The 23,200-nt window shown below is 47.4% G+C and overlaps 1 protein-coding gene across 3 annotated transcripts in view; it reads left to right on the top strand.

Annotated features, from left to right (window-relative positions):
- The window catches only part of PCNX3 (pecanex 3), an 873,417-nt gene that overhangs the window by 373,862 nt on the left and 476,355 nt on the right, over window positions 1–23,200 (top strand). For all 3 annotated transcript variants that reach the window (XM_086938333.1, XM_086938332.1, XM_086938334.1), the window contains exon 14: window positions 17,470–17,641. In XM_086938333.1, the coding sequence (XP_086794459.1) occupies window positions 17,470–17,641 (172 nt within the window). The remainder of the gene's footprint in view (window positions 1–17,469; window positions 17,642–23,200) is intronic.

Below are 23,200 nucleotides of genomic sequence, written 5' to 3'. Positions count from 1 at the left end.
GGTAGGCCCCAAAATAAAACAAACAAAAAAGGTAATATTAATGTCCTGTATAAGTGTTTACCTAGCCAAGCTACTAGTGTAAAGCAGCTTTTCTATTATTTATGACAACATGGCAATGTGCAACAAAGAAAAAGAGATGTTATTAACTGAAAATATTTATCAAAATATGCAACAAGTCAAAGTCTATTAAGACAGAAATAGTGGATTTAGGGATGAGCTGGGAAGAGAGAAACATATTCTATTAATCTTCAAAGCTAAAAAGCCACTTTTCTCTACATTGCAAAAACACATGTTAATTCAGCAAAAGCATTTGAGAGTGAATAGGCTTCACTTTCATATTTGCATGTGCCATGTTTTTAACTTGCACCAAAAGGTGCGTGGCAATTTAAACGCAGTTTGTCTGAAGCACAAAAAATAAAACAATGCCTGACTGCAGATGAAATCTGCTCCATCAATGCACTTGGGCGGCCGGGTGCAGAGTGTTGATGCCCAATGTTACCCAACGGGGGATAGGGTCCTCAGGTTGGTGACTGCTGGCAAGCAGGCCACTGGGTTGTGGGAGCAAAGCTCCTAGGGTTTAGGTACGGGGCAAATGGGGAAATAAAGTACCACAGAAGCTGCACCCTCTTGCAGCACTGAGGTGTTCCTGTGCAGAGTGCTGTTTTGACGTCTGGTGCCCTGTTTTCAGTGAAGAACCTCCGGTTTGCAAAAGCACTAAAGGCAGGGAGACTAAGGACTTCTGGGTGCGACCACCACTTTGAGAGGTAAGTTGGGAAGTTGAGGGTTGGTTAGGCACCGTTGGTCTGGGCACACAAGACCGTGGGGTTCGGTTGCAGGGGTGCCTTTTGGGGTTGGCGAGTGCAGAGTGGGCACAGAGTTGCGGTTTCCGGCTGCTGCCAGAGTTTGCAGCTGAACAAATCCGGTGTTCACAGTAGAAGCAGTCTTTGGAAGTGAAGGCAGGCAAGTCCTCCGGGGTTTTCATGGTTGCTGGCTGCTGGACAGACCAGGATTCTGCAGGAGCCGGTTTGAGGGGGGACAGGCCTGTAGGGCTGGGGCCAAGTCAGTGGGCTGCACGGCTGTTAGGTCCTTCTTCTTTCCTTCTTGTCATTCCTGGATCTGAGGAAGCAACATTTAGGGTGCTCCCTGAATACTAGATTTAGCGGCATTACAGGTAGTTAAAGGGCAGGGACCAATGGGTCCCTTCCATGGGGTGGGTACACCCCTTTTTGTGCCACCCTCCAGTGGGAGGGTGGCAGGAGCCAGTCCCTGGTTGGTTGGGTCCCCTCATCCTCAAGATGGTGGGGACTCAGAGTTGTGCTTCACCTCGCCTCCCCCATCTGAGGGGTGGGGTTGGCAGAGGTGGGCACACATCTTTCCTTCACTTGTTTTTCCCGAATGTTTTTCCCGCCCAACAGGCGGCATGTCTTTGAAGCTTCCCCTTTGTGAACCCTGCCCATCCTGGGGGAGGAGGCTTGGCACCTCCTCCCAGGATGTGCATTGTTTCAGGCCCCCGAGAGCTGCATGCTCTCGACCCAGGGGTCAAGAAACATGTCTGTTGGTGGCAGCCTAAGCAGCCACTTAGTCGGGTCACTAGAAGTTGGTTGAGTTTCAGGGGGCATCTCTAAGATGCCCTCTGTAGCGCATTTTACACTTAATCCCACACTGGCACCAGTGCAGGTTTAATGTGCTGAGTTTGATACCAAACTTCTCAGTTTTCATTGTAGCCATTATGGTGCTGTGGAGTTCGTAATGACAAAGTCCCAGCACCATATACTCTTAATGCCAGCACTGCACTTACAATGCTCAGGAATGGACGTGGGCACTGTCTGGGTACAGGGCTCATGCAACTGTACCCTCACCACTGGCATAGTGCATCCAGCTAGAGGGGTGACTGTTCTAAACCAGGGCAGTAGTTTGTAGGCATGGCATACAGAGATGTGTGCCATGTCAACTCTTCACTTTATTCTGCACCAAGACGCGCGGTTTGCAAAGGCAGTGTGAGTGTCTGGGTACATGACCTTCAAGGGTGGCACAAAAGTGCTGCAGCCCTTAGATGCCTTCTCTGGTCACAGTGCCTAGGTACCTGTGGTACCATATACCAGGGGCTGACCTGTGGCCAGAGATGCCAATTGGGTTTAGGCTTCAAAGCAATTTTAGGGAAGGAACATAGGCCCTGGGTACCTGATTAGCAGGAGCCCAGAGCACACTCAGTCAAAGAACATCAGCAATTCAGCAAAAGGTGGTGGCATACCATGCAGAAAGAGGGCACTTTCTCACATCAATTTTATTATACATACATACGCATGGACATCACTATTCTTTACTACTAACTCCATTCTCAACCTCTGTGGGAAAACAATCTAACAATGGAGTCCATGCCCATCGCACTATCACCGAATGGAGGAGTCACCTACCTCATGACTGGAAAGACTTCTTTGAAGAAAAACAACTTGCAAATATCCGGACCCAACTCTAGATGTATGCAAAGCATGTAAATCTACAGCTGTACAAGCCAAGAGCAAATGTTTACTGGGTAAGTAACATTATCCTTTGGGAAACAAGAAGATGAGGCTCCAAGGGAAACAAGCATTTACAATGCAATAGGTCTCGCATTAGGAAAGTTTGAGCTATTGGTATTGTAAATGACAAATTTTTTATGTATGTCTTTTTTTTTTAAAATAGCTAAATTAATAGCTATGTCATTTACAATGCTAATAGTTATAACTTTCGCAAATGCGACACCTATAGCATTTGTAATGCAATATGCTTGAAAGACGCTCTGCTAAATTTTACTTATAAAAAAGCCAAGCACACGACACTGCAAGAGCAGCAACATTGTGGGAGGTTCTCCTGAGCTTTAATTGGAAGCGTTTTCAATATTATATGTAACAAGCCATAGTTGTATTGTATTGTACAGTGAAAGGGCAGTGAACTGCCTTCCTAGAGTGTTCGAAGTTTCACTAAAACCCAACGGAACACGGTGTAACTTGGGGATATGGAGGAAAGGGAAAGTTACCTGGTATCAAAGACTGTTCTGTAATCTTGGAATCTATTGTTTTTAAATATACATCTTTACTACCATTTGTTATATTCCGGATCTCAATGTTACATCTTTGTTCAATGTATGTGAACATTCCCCCTCCCACTGCTCAATATGTTCTACCATAACAATCGCATGACATGACATTGTAAATTATAAGCACCAAGGCTGGAAAATCATCGGCCTGGGTAATAAATCTACAATTGGGATAGAGATCTCGCAGGGTGTCGCAACCTCCATCAGGCCACTGGCCACAGACCTCGTCCGTGAGATCTGCGCAAAGGAGGGCGGCGTCTAAGGGCCCAGTTCAGCTGCCTATGGAGCGCGTCATAGCACCCAGCAGACTACCCCATCTACTCCACTAACCTTTAGTCATGCCGAAACACCAGACGCATTCCTGTCAATGCACCTCAATCCTGAGATTCTAGTTCTGGGACGTCAAAGTGGTCTTCCAGCAAAACGACAACATGGGCCATTTATAAAACACGCAATACCTGGTGGATTGTCTGTTGATTGATACTAAACTTCGCCTGTAAAAATTAGCCAACTCGATGTCATCAGCGTCCGAAAGATGAAAGTCTGAGTCAGTTGTGCTGGCATTAGAGCCTATAAACTCCAGGTTACACGGAGACCTTGCAGCAGGCGCGTTAACACGCTGAGGTATGTTCCTGGCTTAGTTCACACCCCTCCTGCACAGCTCTCACCTCTTCTCTTTTACTTACAATCAGGACGAAGACCCCCAGGAACTCGGCCATGCACTCCCGGGCCAGGGGGTGCTCTATGCGCAGAAGGGCCCTGATGCGGCCTAAGGCGCGCGCCATGGCGCCGGGTGAGGAATAGACAGGAAGGAGGGCGACCCTTGGAAGGAAGGGAAGCGAGGCCAGAGGGGGTGCCTTTATAACCCACAATCGATGGCAGAGGCGGAGTGCCGATAACAGGTCCTGCCTCCGTTGTAAATATGTTTATTAATAACCCGCAGAGTTGCAGCCAAGCAGCTTTGCGCGCAATGCTGCACAAGGGCACTGTAGGCCGCGCGTGGCCCCGTCGGACCGACCTGCGCGGGAGGCGCGCGTGGCCCTGTCGAAGGGGCCCACACGCCAGGCGCGCGAGGCCCCGTCCGACTGTCCAGAGCGGTGAGGGTCCACAGGTGGCCCTAGCGAAGGCCTGGCGCGAGAGGGCAAACCTTTCTCTGTTTCCTCAGCGGCGGATACGCGATAGGCTACCAATACCCTCTCCTCCGCGTGAATAGTTACAACAAATTCCGCTTCTTTTGGCGGGGTCTGGGAGAGTAAAATGATCTAATTTCTTTACAAAACAAGCTGCACCAGGCATAGAGAGCGAGTATGACGCCCTCCGGGTAAGAAACGAGAGTGCCGCCGCGCTGCCGCCGCGACCTGGAAGCTCTTGGCCGGCCGGCCAATCCGCTCGCGGCCGACCGGAAGTCCCGCCTCCCGAGGTCCGCGAGCTGCCGGCGCATGGAGCGCCCTGCCGTCCGGTGTAGCCCAGGAGGGGGTCGGGGAGAAGGAGGAGTGTGGCGCCTGTTACGGGGCTCCTCTGACCTGAGGGAGCCCCGATTTAGATGAGGAGACGCGCCGTGAGGAGCCCCGGCGGAAGAGCGCAGTTGGTGAGTGGGGCCCAGGGCTGATGTAAAGTGCGTGCGTGCATGTGTGTATGCCGGGGGGGGGGTGCGCGAGGGAACGTGTGTGCGCATGCGTGACTGTGTGTGATTGAGAGAGAATGCGAGGTGGGGGATAGTGTGCCTGTATGTGTGCCTGTATGGGTGCCGTGTGCCTGTATGGGTGCTGTATGCCTGCATGTGCATGCGCGCGCCTGTGTGTGTGTGCGTGCGTGCATGCAGAGGGGTGGGGGCTGCCTGTGTCTGTGTGTGAGCAAGGGCTTTGCGCATGCACAGGTACCAGACGCTCGCTCCCGAGGTGAAATCTGACCTCGTCAAATCGCGCGTCTGGTAGCTGTCCACATTCCTAAATACGGGCCACAAAAGGTCTGAAGCAGACACTCTCAATGCTCACGCATTGAGAGTAGGTCTGCTCGACCTAAAAAATGAAATGAAATGGAAACCGCCAGATAGCTGCAAGCTACAGCGCTTTTGGTTATACGTTGGTAGAGGCAGCCTATAGAGGGTGGATATCAGTAGTACAGTTATCAACCATACCAAATACAGCATCAACCACACCATACTCAGTACAGATTTTAAACAACATCATGTTTGAGAACCCAAGATGAAGAACTGCTACTCAATCCAGATTGCAGCATACTGGAAGAAGACACTGATGTAGCGCAGGTACCAGTCACCAACAGTCATAGCCATTTATTGAAAATATTTCCTTTTGCGTAAAAGCTTTGAGCATAATCACAACAGACTGATGAGTCCTCGAAGGAGTGGAAAAGGGTGTTTTGGAGCTTTCCGAAAAACTTCCAAAAACATCACTAACCAGTTTGCAACATCTTCATCTAAAAAAAGGATTCAAAGGAAAATTCTCTCCATTATACAAGACTAGACAATAGAAAGAAAAGGTGTTACCAAATCCCAGAAAAATTCAGGATTCTATCCTCAATTTTTTTAATCGGGTGAAAAAAAAGGAGAATAGATGCCAATGTCTTCCTCAAGAAACAAAAGTTAAGGATGGTATCCCTGCAGGAAATCCTTTAGCTTTTAAGAGTCAAGATGTATGATTATCTTAGACCTGCAGGATGCCTATTTGCACATTCCTGTTTGCTCAAGCCATCGAAAATATCTGTGTTTCCAGATGGCTGGCTGCCACTATAATTTCAAAGGACTTCCCTTTGGCCTGAAGTCAGCACCAAGGATATTTACAAAGTGCATATCAACAGTCACGGATAATTTAAGGAAACTAAGGCCACCAAGTGTTTTCATATTCGTGCTTCAGGCTTATAAAAGGTCTATTCTACAGTGTGGTCAGAAAGACAACGCAATTATGTTTGAGCTCATTCCGGAGTTTAGGACTTAAAGTCATTAATAAATCCGTGTACCAAAACTCAATTTCTGGGACCAATTTCGAAAACAAGAAAAGAAAAACTGTTTCTTTCAGAGAAGAAGTTAAACGGGTTGCAAGACTTATCAACCCGAATGCATTCTGATTATGGTATGATAATTCAAACGCCTTCTAGGCATGATCTCTCCACTATTCTATTGATTCCTTTCAGTCTTGCATTTGTGGCCTTTCCGCGAGTAACTGGACCATCAATAGTACTGAATAGTAGGGCATTTTCAGTGATAACATTGAAGTAACAATAGAGATGAGACCGGAGACCGGAGTGGGGGATGAAAAGGTCCAACATATCGAAGGGTCTCTGTTTCCTCACAGAGCCTGCAATGTTTATTGTGATGATGGATTCGTCCATGGAAAGATAGGAAGCTCATCTCGAGATTGATAAATACAACAATATCACTACGATCTTTTATAGAATTGAATGAGGAAGAAACAATTTAAAGGAGTTATCGAAGGAAGCACAAGCCATCTGGAATTGGGCAATACAGCACAGAGTAGTCTTGAACAGCAGAACTCCTGCTTCAGCAGGACAATGAGTGGGGAAGATGCACAAAGTTGCAGGGCACCTGATTGTCACAAATAAGAATTAATATCCATGTCAACAAGGTTTTAGGAATTGGGGTAAACAGAAAGAATGGTGTCTTTACAACAGATGTAAATTGCAAATGCCAATTTCATGCAAGCAGGCAGAGGTTACTAGGGTCTGGGTGGGAGGGAGGAAGGGGAGGTGGAGTTGGCCTAACGGCTAGAGCGGTAACCCTGAATCTGGGGAACTAGGGTCGAATCTCGGCAATGACGCTGAACATCCTGTGATTCTGGACAAATCACTTAATCTCCCCGTGTAACAAAAATGAATGTGTCATTGTGTATGCAACTGGTGCTATGTAAATCGCTCTGATACCCGATTCGCGTCAAGTTCGTGCTATATATAAAACTCTGTTAAAAAAAGAAATGGGGGAAAGGGGGCGGGTTAAAGTCATTTTTCCAAATCCAACAACTTCTCCTTACATTCTGTTGATATAAGAAGATGTATCAAATTCTATCTGGATAGAAAAAATAGTTTTTGGAGGTTCGATCAGCTTTTGGTCGCATTTGGTAACCCATATAAGAGATAAGCCATTTCAAGTAGAGCATAGCTCAATGGTTTGCAGATGCAATTTTACTCTGCTATGTAAAGGTGGGCAAGCTACTTCAGAGCAGACAACTCATTTTACCAGAGTTGCCTACTACAATGGCTCTGTTCACTGGTGTGTAATTGACTGATATATGCAGAGCATCAACATGAAAGAATGTACATACATATATGTGAGGTAACTTGTTTAGAAACAACTGTGCAAATAATTACAGCAGGCGGCCAGGCAACATTATGTCCTGAGTTTCAATAATTTGAGACACTCTGAGGTTTTTATCCTCCCTCCATGATATTACTTTGTTTTTTATTGTGTGCTGCTTGTTGTTCTGATTTAAGCATGTGAACCTATTAAAGATCCTATACAGGAGAAGAAAAAAGTTACTTGCCTCTATGTAATGGTACTTCTCCAATATTGGTGTCTTTCTCTGATTTATATGCTACCTACCCTCCTCCATGTGAGAAGCTAACCTATCTGTATTATTCCTTCACACAAGTGCTACACAGTCACGGCAGGTGGCAATAAAAGGTTATGGGGCAACAGCGAAGGGGGGGTGTGAGAAGTTGGCCTGATATATGATGTTTCCAGAATTGGAAACCTCATATATCAGGCCAAAGCGGTGCGGATTTGAGCTTGCTGTTGTTTTACCATTGCAATCTTTTTATCAAATGTAAAGATCCCATCAAGTACCTTAGGTACATATAAACAAAAGCTTAGCATATTTAAGTTCTACTGAACTTAGTAGTTGTAGATCAAAGGGATTAGAACACCCTGCCTACAACTCACTAGCAAGGTACAGTAGGAAAACACTTAGTGTAGGTAAGTGCACCACTTGCACCTCACTAGCAGTCATGTCTGGCACAGAGGAAGCTTCTGGCTCTCAGCCTGTGACAGTTGACCTTACCAAGGCAACTTCCAGCTATGACAAACTTAGCCATAAAGACTTGAGTGCCTTATGCATTGCAAGAGGGCTAAAAAGGGGTCACAACCCCACCATTCCTTCCCTGATGGCCATCCTGGAAAAGGATAACTTAGCTAAGGCAAGTGCAGTTCCCTTAGATGCAGGAGATGGAGTGAACCCCCCTGAGAATGAGGACACCCCAGTGGTGGACCAAGAGGAAGAAGAGGAGGACTCGGAGGACTCGGAAGTAGATGAGCCAGTTCAGAATCAGAGGGGTAACCAGGTCGTAGTTTGCAGGCTTAACCAGACCAACTTGGACCTACATGGGAATGGAGAGGGCCAGCACCTCCCCAGATCCTATAACATAATTCCCTTGGGTAATAGAAGAGTGAGATCACCTTCCAGGGACATTTCTAATGCCTCCAGGGAATCTCAAAGGGGAATGACTCCCCCCCCCCCCCCCTCTCCCCCCCCCCCCCCCAGAGGAAAGAGCATAGGGTCAGAATGAGGGCTGTCCAACTTCAGATAGAGAGGAGAGGGAAGAGATAGCCTTGGCTCAAGCTAAACTTGCTTTAGCAAGAGAACACAAGTTGTGCATTATTCCTAGAGAGAAAGACCGGGCCTGTGATAATAGAAACCTGACAAAAATTGTGCCCCCCTACAAGGAAGGGGATGACATCCACAAATGGATGACTGCTCTGGAGAGAGCCTGCATGGTACAGCAGGTTCATCAAGATCAGTGGGCTGCAATTTTATGGTACTCCTTTACTGATAAAGGGAGGGATAGGCTCCTCACAGTTAGACCTGAGGATGCCAACAACTACTCTGTCCTGAAGAGTGCTCTTATTGAAGGGTTTGGCCTAACCAGTGAGCAATACAGGTTGTTGTTCAGAGACACCCAAAAAGCACAGACTCAGGACTGGAGTGATTTTGTTGATTGTGCCACTAAGGCTCTAGAGGGTTGGCTGCACGGAAGTAAAGTCTCAGACTATACAGGATTGTACAATCTTATAATGAGAGAGCAGATCCTTAATAACTGTCAGAACCAGCTGTTGCATCAATACCTTATTGACTTTGATCTGAACTCTCCCCAAGAATTGGGAAAGAAGGCCATTTCCCATTGGGGGAGTGAATGCACCAAAAAAATCCAGTCCCTACCACTGCAGCTCCTAAAGCGCCTGCACCCCCTAGTACAGTCAGCAGTGGTAGTACACAACCAAAGGGTATAGTAGGGTTAACCCTGTGTACTGAGATGGAGTCTGGCCTAGTCAGGATCCCTACTCAGGCAGTTCTGCTCTATGCTGTGGACATATCCATGCCCACTACTGTGAGTCCCAGTAACCTGGGCAAGTATAGGCAGACGCATTTTATTAATGAGAAACTGGCTCAGGCCTACAGGGACACTTGTGCCAGTGTCACTATGGTGACACCTAACTTTGTGGACCCTGGACAGATTGTGCTAGGTGAGAATTACCTAGTGACCAATGCAAGCAATGCCACTACTACACATAGTGCGGCTGTTGTGAACTTCTCCTGGGGAGGGGTAAATGGCCTAAAGAAAGTTGTTGTGAGTGCAGACCTCCCAGTAGACTGTCTGTTAGGCAATGATCTGGAAAACTCATTTTGGTCAGAAGTGGAGTACAGGACTCATGCAGAAATGCTAGGGATTTCAGCACATGTCCTTGCAGTGACAAGGACTCAGGCTAAGAAGTGCCTTCCTGAACCTGTGGTGGATCTTGGAACAATAGACCAATCACAACCCAAGAAGAAGAGCAAGAGGGTTAAGGCTGTGCCTTCCCACTTGCCCCAGGTTGAGAATCAGACTTCACAGGAAGCTGATTCTGCAGTCCAAGATGAGACTGTCTCTGAGGAGCTTGAACCTGATCAGGTTGAGTTTCTGGGGACAGGGGGACCCTCAAGGGCAGACCTGGGGCAGGCCCAATTGGATTGCCCTTCCCTTGAACCCCTCGGACAGCAAGCTGCTGCTGAGGCTGCAGGGAATGCTCAAGGTACCCATAAAGTATATTGGGATGATGGGCTCCTTTATTCAGAGGCTAGAGACCCCAAGCCTGGTGCCACCAGGAGGTTGGTCATACCTTTGAAATTTAGGGGCTTCCTTCTTACCTTGGCCCATGATATTCCCCTTGCAGGACACTTAGGCCAGAACAAGACTTGGGACAGGCTTGTCCCTCACTTTCACTGGCCTCATATGTCAGAAAATGTCAAGGAGTTTTGTCGCTCCTGTGTCACTTGCCAAGCCAGTGGTAAGCCAGGTGGCACAACAAAGGCCCCCCTAATACCACTACCTGTGGTGGGGGTACCCTTTGAAAGAGTTGGAATAGACATTGTGGGTCCCATGGATCCTCAAACAGCATCTGGGTACAGATTTATACTGGTGGTAGTGGATCATGCCACCAGGTATCCAGAGGCAATTCCCCTGAGGACCACAACAGCACTTGTTGTGGCAAAGGCCCTTCTTGCCGTTTTCTCAAGAGTGTGTTTTCCAAAGGAGGTTCTTTCAGACAGAGGTACCAACTTCATGTCTGGATACTTAAAGGCAATGTGGAAGGAGTGTGGAGTAAACTACAAGTTTACCACACCCTATCACCCACAGTGCAATGGGCTTGTTGAAGGGTTCAACAAGACCCTCAAGGGAATGATAAAAGGATTACCAGAGAAGCTTAGGCGGAAATGGGACACCCTTTTACCCTGCTTGCTCTTTGCTTACAGAGAGGTCCCACAGAAGGGGGTTGGCTACAGCCCTTTTGAACTTTTGTTTGGCCACCCTGTGAGGGGTCCACTATGTTTGGTGAAGGAAGGATGGGAGTTACCTCTCAAAAAGCTTAAGCTAGATGTTTTGGACTATGTACTTGGTCTCCGCTCCAGGATGGCTGAATACATGGAGAGAGCATCCAAAAACCTGGAGTCCAGTCAATAATTACAGAAAGCTTGGCATGACCAAAAGGCTCTTCTGGTTGAGTTCAAGCCAGGGCAGAAGGTGTGGGTGTTGGAGCCAGTGGCCCCAGCAGCACTCCAGGACAAATGGACTGGACCCTACCCTATTGTTGAGAAAAAGGGAGAAGTCACTTATGTGGTTGACTTTGGAACCCCTGGGAGCCCCCACAGGGTGCTCCATGTAAATCGTTTGAAAGCATTTGTTGAGAGGGAGGACATGAGCCTGCTCATGGCCACAGATGGGGAACAGGAGGAAGAGAGTGACCCTCTCCCAGACCTGCTTTCCCAGAACCCTGATGATGGTTCCGTTGATGGAGTAGCCTTGGCAGGCAGCCTGACTGAGCAGCAACAGGTGGACTGCAGACAGTGTTGCAGGCCCACAGGCATATGTTTTCACTCACACCCAGTCAAACTAACTGGTGCACCCATGAGGTGGACACTGGTGACAGTCTGCCTGTGAAGAATAAAATCTACAGGCAACCTGACCACGTCAGGGATTTTATAAAGGCTGAGGTGCAAAAGAGGCTTGAGCTTGGAGTGATTGAGCCATCAGAGAGCCCATGGGCCAGCCCAGTAGTCCTGGTGCCAAAACCTCATACCAAAGATGGAAAGAGAGAAATGAGGTTTTGTGTGGACTACAGAGGTCTCAATGTTGTCACTAGGACAGATGCACATCCCATTCCAAGAGCAGATGAGCTCATTGATAAATTGGCTTCTGCCAAGTTTCTGAGCACATTTGATTTGACAGCTGGCTACTCTCAGATCAGGTTAGCTGAAGAGTCAAAAGCCAAAACAGCATTCTCTACCCCTAGTGGACATTATCAGTTTGTGGTAATGCCCTTTGGTTTGAAGAATGCACCTGCCACCTTCCAAAGGTTGGTGAATCAATTCCTTGCTTGGTTGGATGACTTTTGTGCAGCATATCTAGATGATATTGCTGTCTTTAGCTCCACCTGGGAGGATTACCTGATCCGCCTGAAGAAGGTTCTGGAGGCCCTGCAAAAGACAGGCCTGACTATCAAGGCTACTAAGTGCCAGATAGGGCAGAGCAAGGTTGTGTACCTGTGCCACCTAGTAGGTGGGGATCAGGTTCAACAATTGGAGAGCAAGATCCAGACCATACAGGACTGGGCTCCTCCAACTACCCAGACACAAGTCAGAGCCTTCTTGGGCCTGACTGGGTATTACAGAAAGTTTGTGAAGAACTATGGGTCCATTGTGACACAATTAAATGACTTGACATCCAAGAAGATGCCAAAAAAAGGTTCAGTGGACAGTTAGCTGTCAAAAGACATTTGATGACCTGAAGAAGGCCAGGTGCTCTGCACCTACCCTGAAGAGTCCTGACTACTCCAAACAGTTCATTGTACAGATAGATGCTTCTGAGTTGGGGGTGAGAGCTGTGCTTTCACAACTTAATATAGATGGTCATGACCAGCCCATTGCTTTTATTAGCAGAAGGCTGACCCCCAGGGAGAAACGTTGGCCAGCTATTGAGAGGGAGGCCTTTGCTGTGGTTTGGGCCCTGAAGAAGTTGAGGCCATACTTGTTTGGAACTCGCTTCCTAATTCAGACAGACCATAAGCCCCTCTTGTGGCTAAATTAGGTGAAGGGTGAAAACCCCAAACTACTCAGGTGGTCCATTTACCTACAGGGGATGGACTTTACAGTGGAGCACCGCCCAGGGACTGACCATGGTAATGCAGATGGTCTCTCCAGGTACTTCCACTTAGAACATGAAGACTTATCTGGTCAAGGTTAAGTTTAATGTCCCTGCGTTTGGGGGGGGGGGGGAGGGGGTTGTGTAGGAGAGTAGGGTCTGCTATCCTATGGTTACCCCAATGTTTGCTTTTTGCTTCACTGGTTTTCGACTTAATGTGGCTGTGAGCCTGCTAATCGGACCCACAGCCTGCTGTTATCTCTCTAAATTCACATACATGTACTATAGGTACATAACCCAATTGGAACTGGACTCCTTGTCAGCCCCTGTACCATGCACTATAGGTGCTCAGGGCCTGGTGCCACCAAGGCCTACTAGGGGCTGCAACATAGCTTTTGCCACCCCTGGCTGGTTCTTAAATTGACACAACTGGCTGATCACTCAGCTGGGGCAAGTTGGTGTAATCACCTCTTGCTTGGATATAGTATACCTATATCTGGACACATACAAACCTGTGAGTCACTCCTATGGAAGGCCTTATCAATCCTGGAGTCAGAGTGCGTGGTTTAACGTGAGATGGAGCTAGAGCATGAGCTGAACCTGTCTGCAGCTGTGGGGAACAACTCCCTAAGCTGTTCCGGGATAATGCCATACCATATACTATTAAGTGCCTTATAATCCTCGCGGTTATCTGTTAACTTTGGTTTGGCTTTATCAAAACATGTTGTGTAAGGTGTCATACGATTTGGAATACTATCCCCTCCACAGTCCTGTCGACGGGGATAGCATTCCACCCCTCTAGAGGGAGAAGACATGTTACTTTACTGAAACGCGGTTGATTTTAAAAGAGCCTCAGCATCACAAAATGGACGCTTCTGCCACAGACACAAGTCTGACCTCCTGCTGCTGACCGAAACTCAGCCGAGGAGGCCTGGACAAAGGCTTTCCTGTCGCGGGGAGGTGTCACACCACCCCAGACAGGAGATAGTGGATTGTAGCAGGGAGGTTTGAAAGAAACCAGACACTGCCTGGGGAGCACAAGGCTTCCCCTTGCATAACCCGGTCAAACCGGTTCTGGGGCACACCAGCCCCAGTCCCAGCACGACCTGGACAGAGGGAAAGGGGTGTAACCACCCCCTTCCTGGGTCCCACCCATAGGAGGGGACCTAGCAGGTAATCCAGCCCCCTAGATTGGTATAAGAATGGGAGCAGTGCCAACGCACTCAGATTATCCTGACTGAAACTTATGAAACAAAACTCTGGACCCTTCGACATCCTACTCGACGTAGAAGACTGAAGAATCTCCCTTGTGGTCAAGGAGTGACCACCCTGTGCAAACAGGCACCATCCAGCACCTCGACGTTTGCTTTGTTGCAGTTCCCACCGGAACTCGAGCGACAGAGTTCGACAAGACCAAGCGTGCCTGCCTTCTAACAGCCCGATCCACAGTCCCTGCAGAGCTGAGACCCGTGGAGTCGACCTGAAGCGTGGGGCCCGCCATCTTGGAAAGACCACGAGACTCTGACCGTGCAGCCCACGAGTGATCCTCGAAGCTGCGCATTGGGGTCTGAGAAACCCCAGCCCTGAGCCTCTCTTGCACCGAAGCTCACCCCTCTACACTCACCGAGTGCTGCGTGGGGCCCTTCTGCATCTTTTGGCTCAACGCGTTGGCCCGGTCACTTGCCCGTTGGCTTGAGGCCCCTGTGCCGACGAACCTTGAAACCTAACTTGTGATTCTGGTTGCTCCAGGCTTGCACTCGCTCCTCTGAAAAGGAGCACCCGCTCTGACCCTCCTGGTCCGAGTGTAACGCCATCTTCGAATCCTGCGTGGGTTGCCCTTGCCAAGGGTTGTTTGCTCCAATCCGGAAGCCGACACCGCCGACAGCGAGAGCCTGCGTGGGACAGCTCGTGATCCACTCCTGGAAATCCTCGGTGCCCCAGAGTCCACGTGGCAGCGGAGAGAAGCGACCCGTCAGCGACCTGAAAGCGCCCGACATTGCCTGGTTCCTTCTGGTTCTACCCTGGTCACTGCTAAGTGACCCAGACTCTGTCCCCTCTGCTTTCAGATCATCTTTAACTTCGATCCACCCTTGGATCACACCGGACACTTCTTGTCTCGACGCCTGCATCATCTTCAGGTCCAAGCACCAGCAACCTGCGTGACAAAACCCGACACTACTTCGCACCTGTGCACCCGCTTCCTGTGGGTGAGGTAATTCAGCAACGCCGGTGTTCCCACACTGGTACACACCTCTAGTGTATGTGTCTTAAGTTTCGTCCTTCTAGGTTGAGCGGAAATATTCTTAAACTGTGCTTTTGTTCAAACGCTTGTGCCTCTGCACTCATAAAGAGTACAGAGGATTATTCTAGTAATAAATACATATATTTTTATAATCTATACTTGTGTGGTGTCCTTTCATTTGATATTACAGGATTGTGATTGGTAAAACAGCTTGCTTAACACGACCTCTAGAGTTAAGCCTTTAAGGCTGCTTAGTCCATGATACCATTAGGATAGCTTGTCTATAAGGTTGACTTACAACCAGACACCATAAGGGATTGTTTGGACTGATACAAGGTGGTTCCAGAATTGGAAACATCATATATCAGGCCAACTTCTCACAGGGGGATTAATAATTTGTATAAAAACATACCTGATGCTGCCGGCCGCCTTGCACCTCAGTGCTTCTCTAATGGTGTCCCAGAGACTGCTGGAAGCAGAGACTCTGCATCCAATCCCCACGCTGCTCTCATGCTGCATGAGAACAGCGCTGAGATTGGTCTGAGTGGGCTGGTTTAACGGTCTTTCCAGCACAGGGAGTGTGTGCCGTTTCTCGACCCGGCTGTGGAATACAGCTGGGTTGGAGAAACCGAACTACGCATGTCTATTTGGCGGTGCCTAAGACGATCAACCAAACTGACATGCACACTTATAAGTTCACTTCACTCCCCTCCAATGGCCCGCCGCTTCATGCGCACACTTGACTCAGCCAGCACCTGAAAAATAAAACGATAATACAATATCATTTTATTTTTCAGCTGCTGGCTCTGAGCCAGTGGGGCAACGCTCATCCGCAATTGCGGAGGAGCCTCCGCTGGCGCTACACAATCTAAAGGGTGGTGGCCTCTCGATGTGTGTTCTTCAGACTGATTCTCTGATTGTTTGAAGTTTGGTTCATTTTAAATGATATTACTAAAGAGCAATTGTTCTAGTTTTAGGGCTAACGTTTAACTTGGAACACCTATTGTAATGTTGCCATGGACTCCTAGCTTTCTGACTGGAATGACTAAAGCATGTGAATCTGTGAAATATGCCAATACTGGAAAGCTATCACTACAAGCAAATAACTGTTTTCCTATTCAGCCCTTCACATTCCTTTTCTTATCATGATTTTGTATTATTGTCTGATGCCCTCCGTTTTAATGACGGTGAGCTAAAGTGATTGCATTGTGAGAAGATGATGGGCATCCTTCTCATTGCACGCTTTAGGAATGTGTTACGCCCCTATGAGTGAGAAAAATGGCAGTAAGATAAGGTTGGCAAAGGTCTAACAAGTGATCAAATAAAGTGAACTAAAATTAAACTGTGCTTTTCACAAGCAGCTGTCTGTATAACCCCTTCCACGCTCATGACGAGCTGGGCTCGTCATGGCGTAGCCTCCTCGCACGCTGATGACGAGCCCAGCTCGTTATGTAAAGTGCGTTTTCGCAAATCTCAGCGTGCGAGCAGAATAACGCTAGCGCGCATGGTGTTAAAACATCGAAACATACATGGCTTTTATAAATCCAAATGAAAATCTATGTTTAGAGTTTGTAGTTCCTAAACATGATACTCCATTCCCATTTCTCGATCTATATTGGTTTTGGAATCTTATTTTTTGTACTCCTAATCTTAGCCCATATTTAGCTTCAGAACACTGCAGTGATTCCCAACTCCTCTGCAATATTTCACGAACTCTATGCATTAGTACCCATTTCAAAACTAAAAGAACCCTATTGTGTTTGATCGCTCTTACAAAGTACAAACACAAGTCCATGTGCCTCACGGCATAGAGGTCATCAGTTTCACAAAGTTGGTTCTAGAGGACTGGCCTCTGAGGTGAGACACATGACTGAGGCCTTGCTCTTGGCTGGTAGAAAAATGTCCGCATTGCAGTTTTTCTTTCTTGGCAGGGTTAAATGACCGCTCAGAGGGTGGTCTTCAGTGGATTTGAATCATGTTTGGGTTAAAAAAAAACAACCTAAAGTTTAAACTACAGTGTGTTTTCTAGAAATAAATTGTATTTCTGTTTGATAATGTAAAAAAACTGCATGTTTGGACTGGTGTACAACATTTCCATAAGCTCTTCCTTTCTCTTGGTGGCATTCTCTCTGCCTATTTGAGAGAGCACCAGTAACGTTTGTGGTTATATAAACTTTTTACCAATATATTAATGTCATAATTTATTAGACGGTGGTCGAATCTACTTAAAAGGACGGGTGTTGATAGGAGTTAAGTCTAATGTATAACTCACTGATCACCACATGTTGCAGCTACTGTTTTATGATGTGATGCTTCTTTGGAAACATTTGTTGAAATTTCTCATTTGCTTTGATGGTTAGATGGAGCTTCTCTCAGGACCCTCAGATTACATCACCATAGAGGCAGAGCTGTGTGTGTGAAGTGATTTCATGTGATTTGACATTTTGAAGATGAGGCAAGAGTGAGCTGACTTTGGTGGTAGGTGGTAACTCTCTCTTTCTTGCCATAGGGTCACAACTGGATCATCGCCTACAGCCGACCTGTCTACTTCTGCATATCCTGCGTTCTCATCTGGCTCTTCGACTTCTGCGGCCGGTCCATTCCCTTCCATCCTTTCACATTTTACGGGGTTACTTTCTTCTCCTCTGACTTCTTTTTTGGAGCCCGAGACGTGGCCACTGGTGAGTAATAAGAAACTAAGGTCTATTGTTTTGTACTCTCACTTTATTCAGTATTCTAGTTTGCATTTTCATTTGTCAGAGTCTCCATGTGTTTAGTTAAAAGGAGCTTAGCTTCTTGTTCTGATCATTCCTTCTCTGTATTCTAGCTTTCTGTCATTCGGTTCTGTACTTCTGGTAGTGTTTTATGTTATAACCTTTGTATAAGTTCCACTTATTAGCTTCCATCATGGAGTTAGAGAATGCTGTTCTTCTTGAGCACCTCTGCTTTTTAAGCTGATCCTAAGCACTCCGTAGTGCTACACGAAGTGCGACTTGGCTATGCTACTGAATATTTTAACTTCCTGGCTTTCGCCTGTTTTTGTCTGATCCATAGCATAGTGTAGGAAGCAGGCTCGATATATACTGGACCAAAACGATGTACAGTGTGGAAAGAGTCCAGGCAAACCCAAGTTGGTTTACAGAGCCACAAATGATACTCAAATGCTCTCTTTTGTGGTAGCATGGGCGAGAAGTTAGGCTTATCAGAGGGTAGTGCTAAATATTTGTTGTACTCACAGACCATAAATAAACCACACACTCAAGAATAATTTCAAAACCAATATAGAAAAACAACTCAGATTTGTATGTAAATTCTGATAACAAGAACTTCGTTATCACGTAAGTAATTTTTTTAATATGTATTAATGCAGGTAAAAGAATAGTGTAATTCAGTGCATCTTTACGTTGCAATGCCATATGGGAGAAAAGTCCTATGTTGCATACAGTTATTTGTGGTCGGTTTCTGGTGGTCTCCTGACAGACTTAGTTGTAGGAGGCCAAGGTCCAAAGTACCACGAGCAGTGTCTCGTTATCTGCCTTGTGTCTTCTGGGTGCAGAGGTGCTGATCAAGTTGGTAGCTGTGCACGCTACACCTGTGGAAAAAAAGGGGGCCCCCTAGAAACAGGCTGCAAGAGAGGGACTTCGGGACAAATCTGGGAGCCATACTCTGGTCACAAGGGTCCTGAAGACAGGGGGGGGGGGTTGCACAGCTGGTTCGTCAGTAGCGGAGTTGGGGTGCTTGGGTGCTGATTAGAAAGGTCGGCTGGGCTCTGAGTCCTGAGACCTTGCGGTTGTCAGTCATTTCCGGTTGAGGATGCAAAATAAGAACAGTAGGGCCATTCTGGAAGTGGGTCTTTGCGTTTCTGACGTCTGTTCACGGCTGCTCTGTTTTAGCGCCCGTGAGAGTCCAATCCAGACTCCCCCTGTACTGTTTGCTGCAAGGGGTCCGGTACCCCTGGTATTGGTCCTGTACGGCTTCGGTACGTCCTGGTGTCCTCATTAGTTGGGGGTACATATCTGACCTTTAGGAGCACAGGGTCCTCTTCCTGGGCAGCTGCTGCGTCTGGCTGGCCATGGAGCGGCAACTTGGTAAACCAGACTTTGCATCTTTTGTGCCTGCGGACTGCAGGGGAGTAGCTCCTCTACCCCAAGGGGCACACCTTGAAACGCTTATCAAAGGCGGCAAAGGCCTATGAAGCCTATTGCCATGATATGCTGATCACTTAGCCATCCTGCTCGGAGGAGGTGAGAATACCTCTGGGCTGGGGTAGGCATGGTTTTTGCCCTCCAAGCGTGGTCTCTAGCCAGGGCCTGAAAAATCATAAAAAATGCACTAGACCTGCAGGTCTAGTAACCTACAAAATCTCCTCGCCCTAAATGAAATGCACTTGACCTCTGACTCTGAAAGCTGAGTAAATGTGACAAGTTAACCAGATTTAAAAGCATTTTTATTGCTCATTTACTTGTGAGCAATAAAGATGCCTTTAAATCTTGCTATCTTGTCACATTTCCACTGCTTTCAGAGGCAGAAGTCAAGTGTCAGTTTGTATTTTTCTATCCCTGCTAGCCTTCAGGGGGGTTGGAAACCTGTCTGTTGTGGCATGCTGATCTACACCAGTCAGCCAGTACACTAGTAGTTGGCAGGTTTTCAGGGGGCATCTCTAAAGTGCCCTCTGGGTGCATGTATTAATAATCCATCATTGGAAACAGTGTCCTGGCCACGTACGTGAAAATGGAACCTCAACCGTATTTAGTTAATCACATATCCAATGCCGCCCGAAAAACACTATTACAATTACGGCTGGGCACCACCATTTTAAAAGACCATACACCTCCATGGAAGCAAACATGGCCGACCCCTGTCTGCAGACTATGTGGGCAAATGGAAGAATCAATGTTGCACATAAATCAATCAATCAGTGACACTTATATAGCGCGCTACATACCCGTAGGGTCTCAAGGCGCTGGGGGGGGGGGGGGGGGGGGGGGTGCCGCTACTGCTCGAACAGCCAGGTCTTCAGCTTCTTCCTGAAGGAGAGGTGGTCTTGGGTCAGGCGCAGGTCGGTCGGGAGGGAGTTCCAGGTCCTGGCGGCCAGGTAGGAGAAGGACCTTCCTCCCGTAGTCGCTCTTCGGATGCGGGGGACGGCGGCGAGGGCGTGGTTGGCTGATCGGAGGTGGCGTTTGGGAGCGTAGAAGTTGATTCGGCTGTTGAGGTAGCTCGGGCCTTGGTCGTGTAGGGCTTTGTGTGCGTGGGTGAGGAGGCGGAAGGTGATTCTTTTGTTGACGGGGAGCCAGTGAAGGTCTCTCAGATGTCCGGTGATGTGGCTGGTTCGTGGGTTGTCGAGGATGAGTCTGGCTGAGGCGTTCTGGATCCGCTGGAGTCTCTTCTGGAGCTTGGCGGTGGTACCGGCGTAGAGGGCGTTGCCGTAGTCCAGTCGGCTGGTGACGAGGGCCTGGGTGACGGTCTTCCTGGTCTCGGTGGGGATCCACCAGAAGATCTTCCGTAGCATGCGTAGGATGTTGAAGCACGCTGAGGAGACGTTGTTGACTTGCCTGGTCATGGAGAGGGAGGAGTCCAGGATGAAGCCCAGGTTGCGTGCATGGTCTGTCGGTTTGGGTGCGGTGCCCAGGGCGGGAGGCCACCAGGAGTCGTCCCAGGCGGAGGGTGAAGAGCCCAGGATGAGGACCTCCGTCTTGTCAGAGTTCAGTTTCAGGCGGCTGGTCGTCATCCACTCGGCTACCTCTTTCATCCCTTCGTGCAGGTTGGCTCTGGCGGAGGCGGGGTCGTTGGTCAGGGAGAGGATCAGCTGGGTGTCGTCGGCGTAGGAGATTATGCTGAGGTTGTGTTTGCGTACGATGGCCGCGAGGGGGCTCATGTAGACGTTGAAGAGGGTGGGGCTCAGAGATGACCCTTGAGGGACGCCGCAGATGACTTCGGAGGCCTCTGACTTGTACGGTGGTAGGCGGACTCTCTGTGTTCTTCCGTCGAGGAAGGAGATGATCCATTCCAGCGCCTTGTCCTGGATTCCGACGTTGCTGAGGCGCTGTACTAGGGTGCGGTGGCAGACAGTGTCGAATGCCGCGGAGAGGTCTAGGAGGATGAGGGCCGCTGTTTCTCCATTGTCCATCAGGGCTCGGATGTCATCGGTGGCGGCGATGAGGGCGGTCTCGGTGCTATGATTGGCTCGGAAGCCGGACTGTGAGGGGTCGAGGGATCCGTTCGTCTCGAGGAAGGCGGCCATCTGTTTGTTGACGGTCTTCTCGATGACTTTGGCTGGAAACGGGAGGAGCGAGATGGGGCGGTAGTTCTTGAGTTCGGTGGGGTCCGCTGTTGGTTTCTTGAGTAAGTTCGGTGGGGTCCGCTGTTGGTTTCTTGAGTATACACATATTGTGCATCTGCCCGTCTTTGATAATTCTGAGACGTTATTATCTACTGCATGTATTCCGTCTTTTTCAGATTAGATCATGCCGCCCAGCTGTCATGCTAGCACTGAATAGTTACCATCTACAGACAGCTTGTAAGGCCGCCAGATTCTGTCAAAAGGCATTGCTGCTAGTAGTGAAGACTGAGAAAAAAAATTACTGAACGCTCGAACATGGATGCCTGAAGTGTTATGATCAGACTCTGAATCCCCTCTCATAAATATACCAAATATATAGACATTTTAGAAAGTTATTCTTTTTGTGTTTTTTTAATGATCCTCTAAAGTCGTATATTTTATTCTTAAAACATGTGTTTTAATGTAACCATATTGTAAAGGTTTTAATTAACTATGTACAATAATTTTTTTTTTCTCATTACTGGAAACAGTGTGGGTTTATTAATTGAAGATGTTTGATACCAAACATCTCTAGCTTCAGTGACGCCATCATATAGCTGGTAAACTCGTAAATACCAGTGTTCAGCCCATGTACTCACTTCCAATATATCAGAATCGACTTAGACATCACAGGGGCATATCTGCTCATGCAGATATGTCCTCGCATGCAGTGTAGTGCACAGTGCCTTAGGGCTCTAAGTGTAGCTGTAGGGGTGATTTACCTATACTACATCCAGTGTCAGTAGGCCTGGCAACAAAGAGGTGTGCCATGTTGCTTCGTCTCTTTTCTCTGAACAACTGCTACAGCATGCAATGGCAGTTTGCATGTTGGTGCTAAGGGATCGCTTCGGGTGGCACAATACATGCTGCAGCCAGATAAAAAGTGAGGGTGACCATGTCAAAAAGGGGCACTTTCCTACACATAGCACTGAGCATTCCTACTTTGCTGGTGGGTTGTAATTTATACTTTAAACATAAATTTCCTTGTTTTCCCCTCATTATTGAGTTAGTATGTACAGTGCTCTTCGTGGGGCAACTTTGTGCACTCTGCATGTCAGACTTCCCAGCACTCTAACATAATATTACTGGATGTTAAAATGACATAGGTACTTTGAATTATACCTTCGACATGGTCCTTTTCTCAACACTACATTATGATGTATGGATAGTTGGACCCTGAAGTGCTATATGTGTTCACTGTTAAGACACGATTGGGACAAGAAATTACTTACCCACTCGGTGGCTGCTGACATGGCAAGGCGTTCTGAGCTGAAAAAGCAGAAGATAAATGCTACATCAGTGGAGGAGATGGATTTTTTGGAGGAGGATGAAATTGAAGCTGTGGGAACTTCGGGCAAACAGCAGGCACACTCTGACCTCGTGAGAATTGCCCCTGCTCTAAAAGATCAGACCATAAGTCTACCATTCCCCAAACTAACAAGCATTTCCAATGCAATAGGTCTCGCATTAGGAAAGTTTGAGCTATTGTTATTGTAAATGACAATTTTTGTATTTGTGTTGGTTTTTAAAATAGCGAAATTAATAGCTTTGTCATTTACAATGCCAATAGTTATAACTTTCGCAAATGTGACACCTATAGCATTTGTAATGCAATATGTGTTGTATTTACGTGACTTAGATGTATTGATATTACAAATAACAATTGCTTTTAATTTTTTTTAATAATGAATACTTAAATGAAAGTTATTGTAATTTATAACTGCAATAGCTTAAACTTTTGTAAATAACGTTTGTGAAGATTATGTTCATTGTATTTTATTGTGACGAAAATCTAAGAACAGAAGTGAAATATTAAACTCTTTTTGTGACAATTGTAATAAAGCTTGAAACATTGAGAGAACCTATTTGAACCAGTTGTTGTTGAATGGTTGCACACATTGATGAGGTGGTGGCGCTGAGG

Source organism: Lissotriton vulgaris, chromosome 9 (genome assembly GCF_964263255.1).
Source record: "Lissotriton vulgaris chromosome 9, aLisVul1.2, whole genome shotgun sequence".
NCBI lineage: Eukaryota > Metazoa > Chordata > Amphibia > Caudata > Salamandridae > Lissotriton > Lissotriton vulgaris.
The sequence above is the reverse complement of the archived record's forward strand: the minus strand, read 5'-3'. Positions and strand labels throughout refer to the sequence as shown.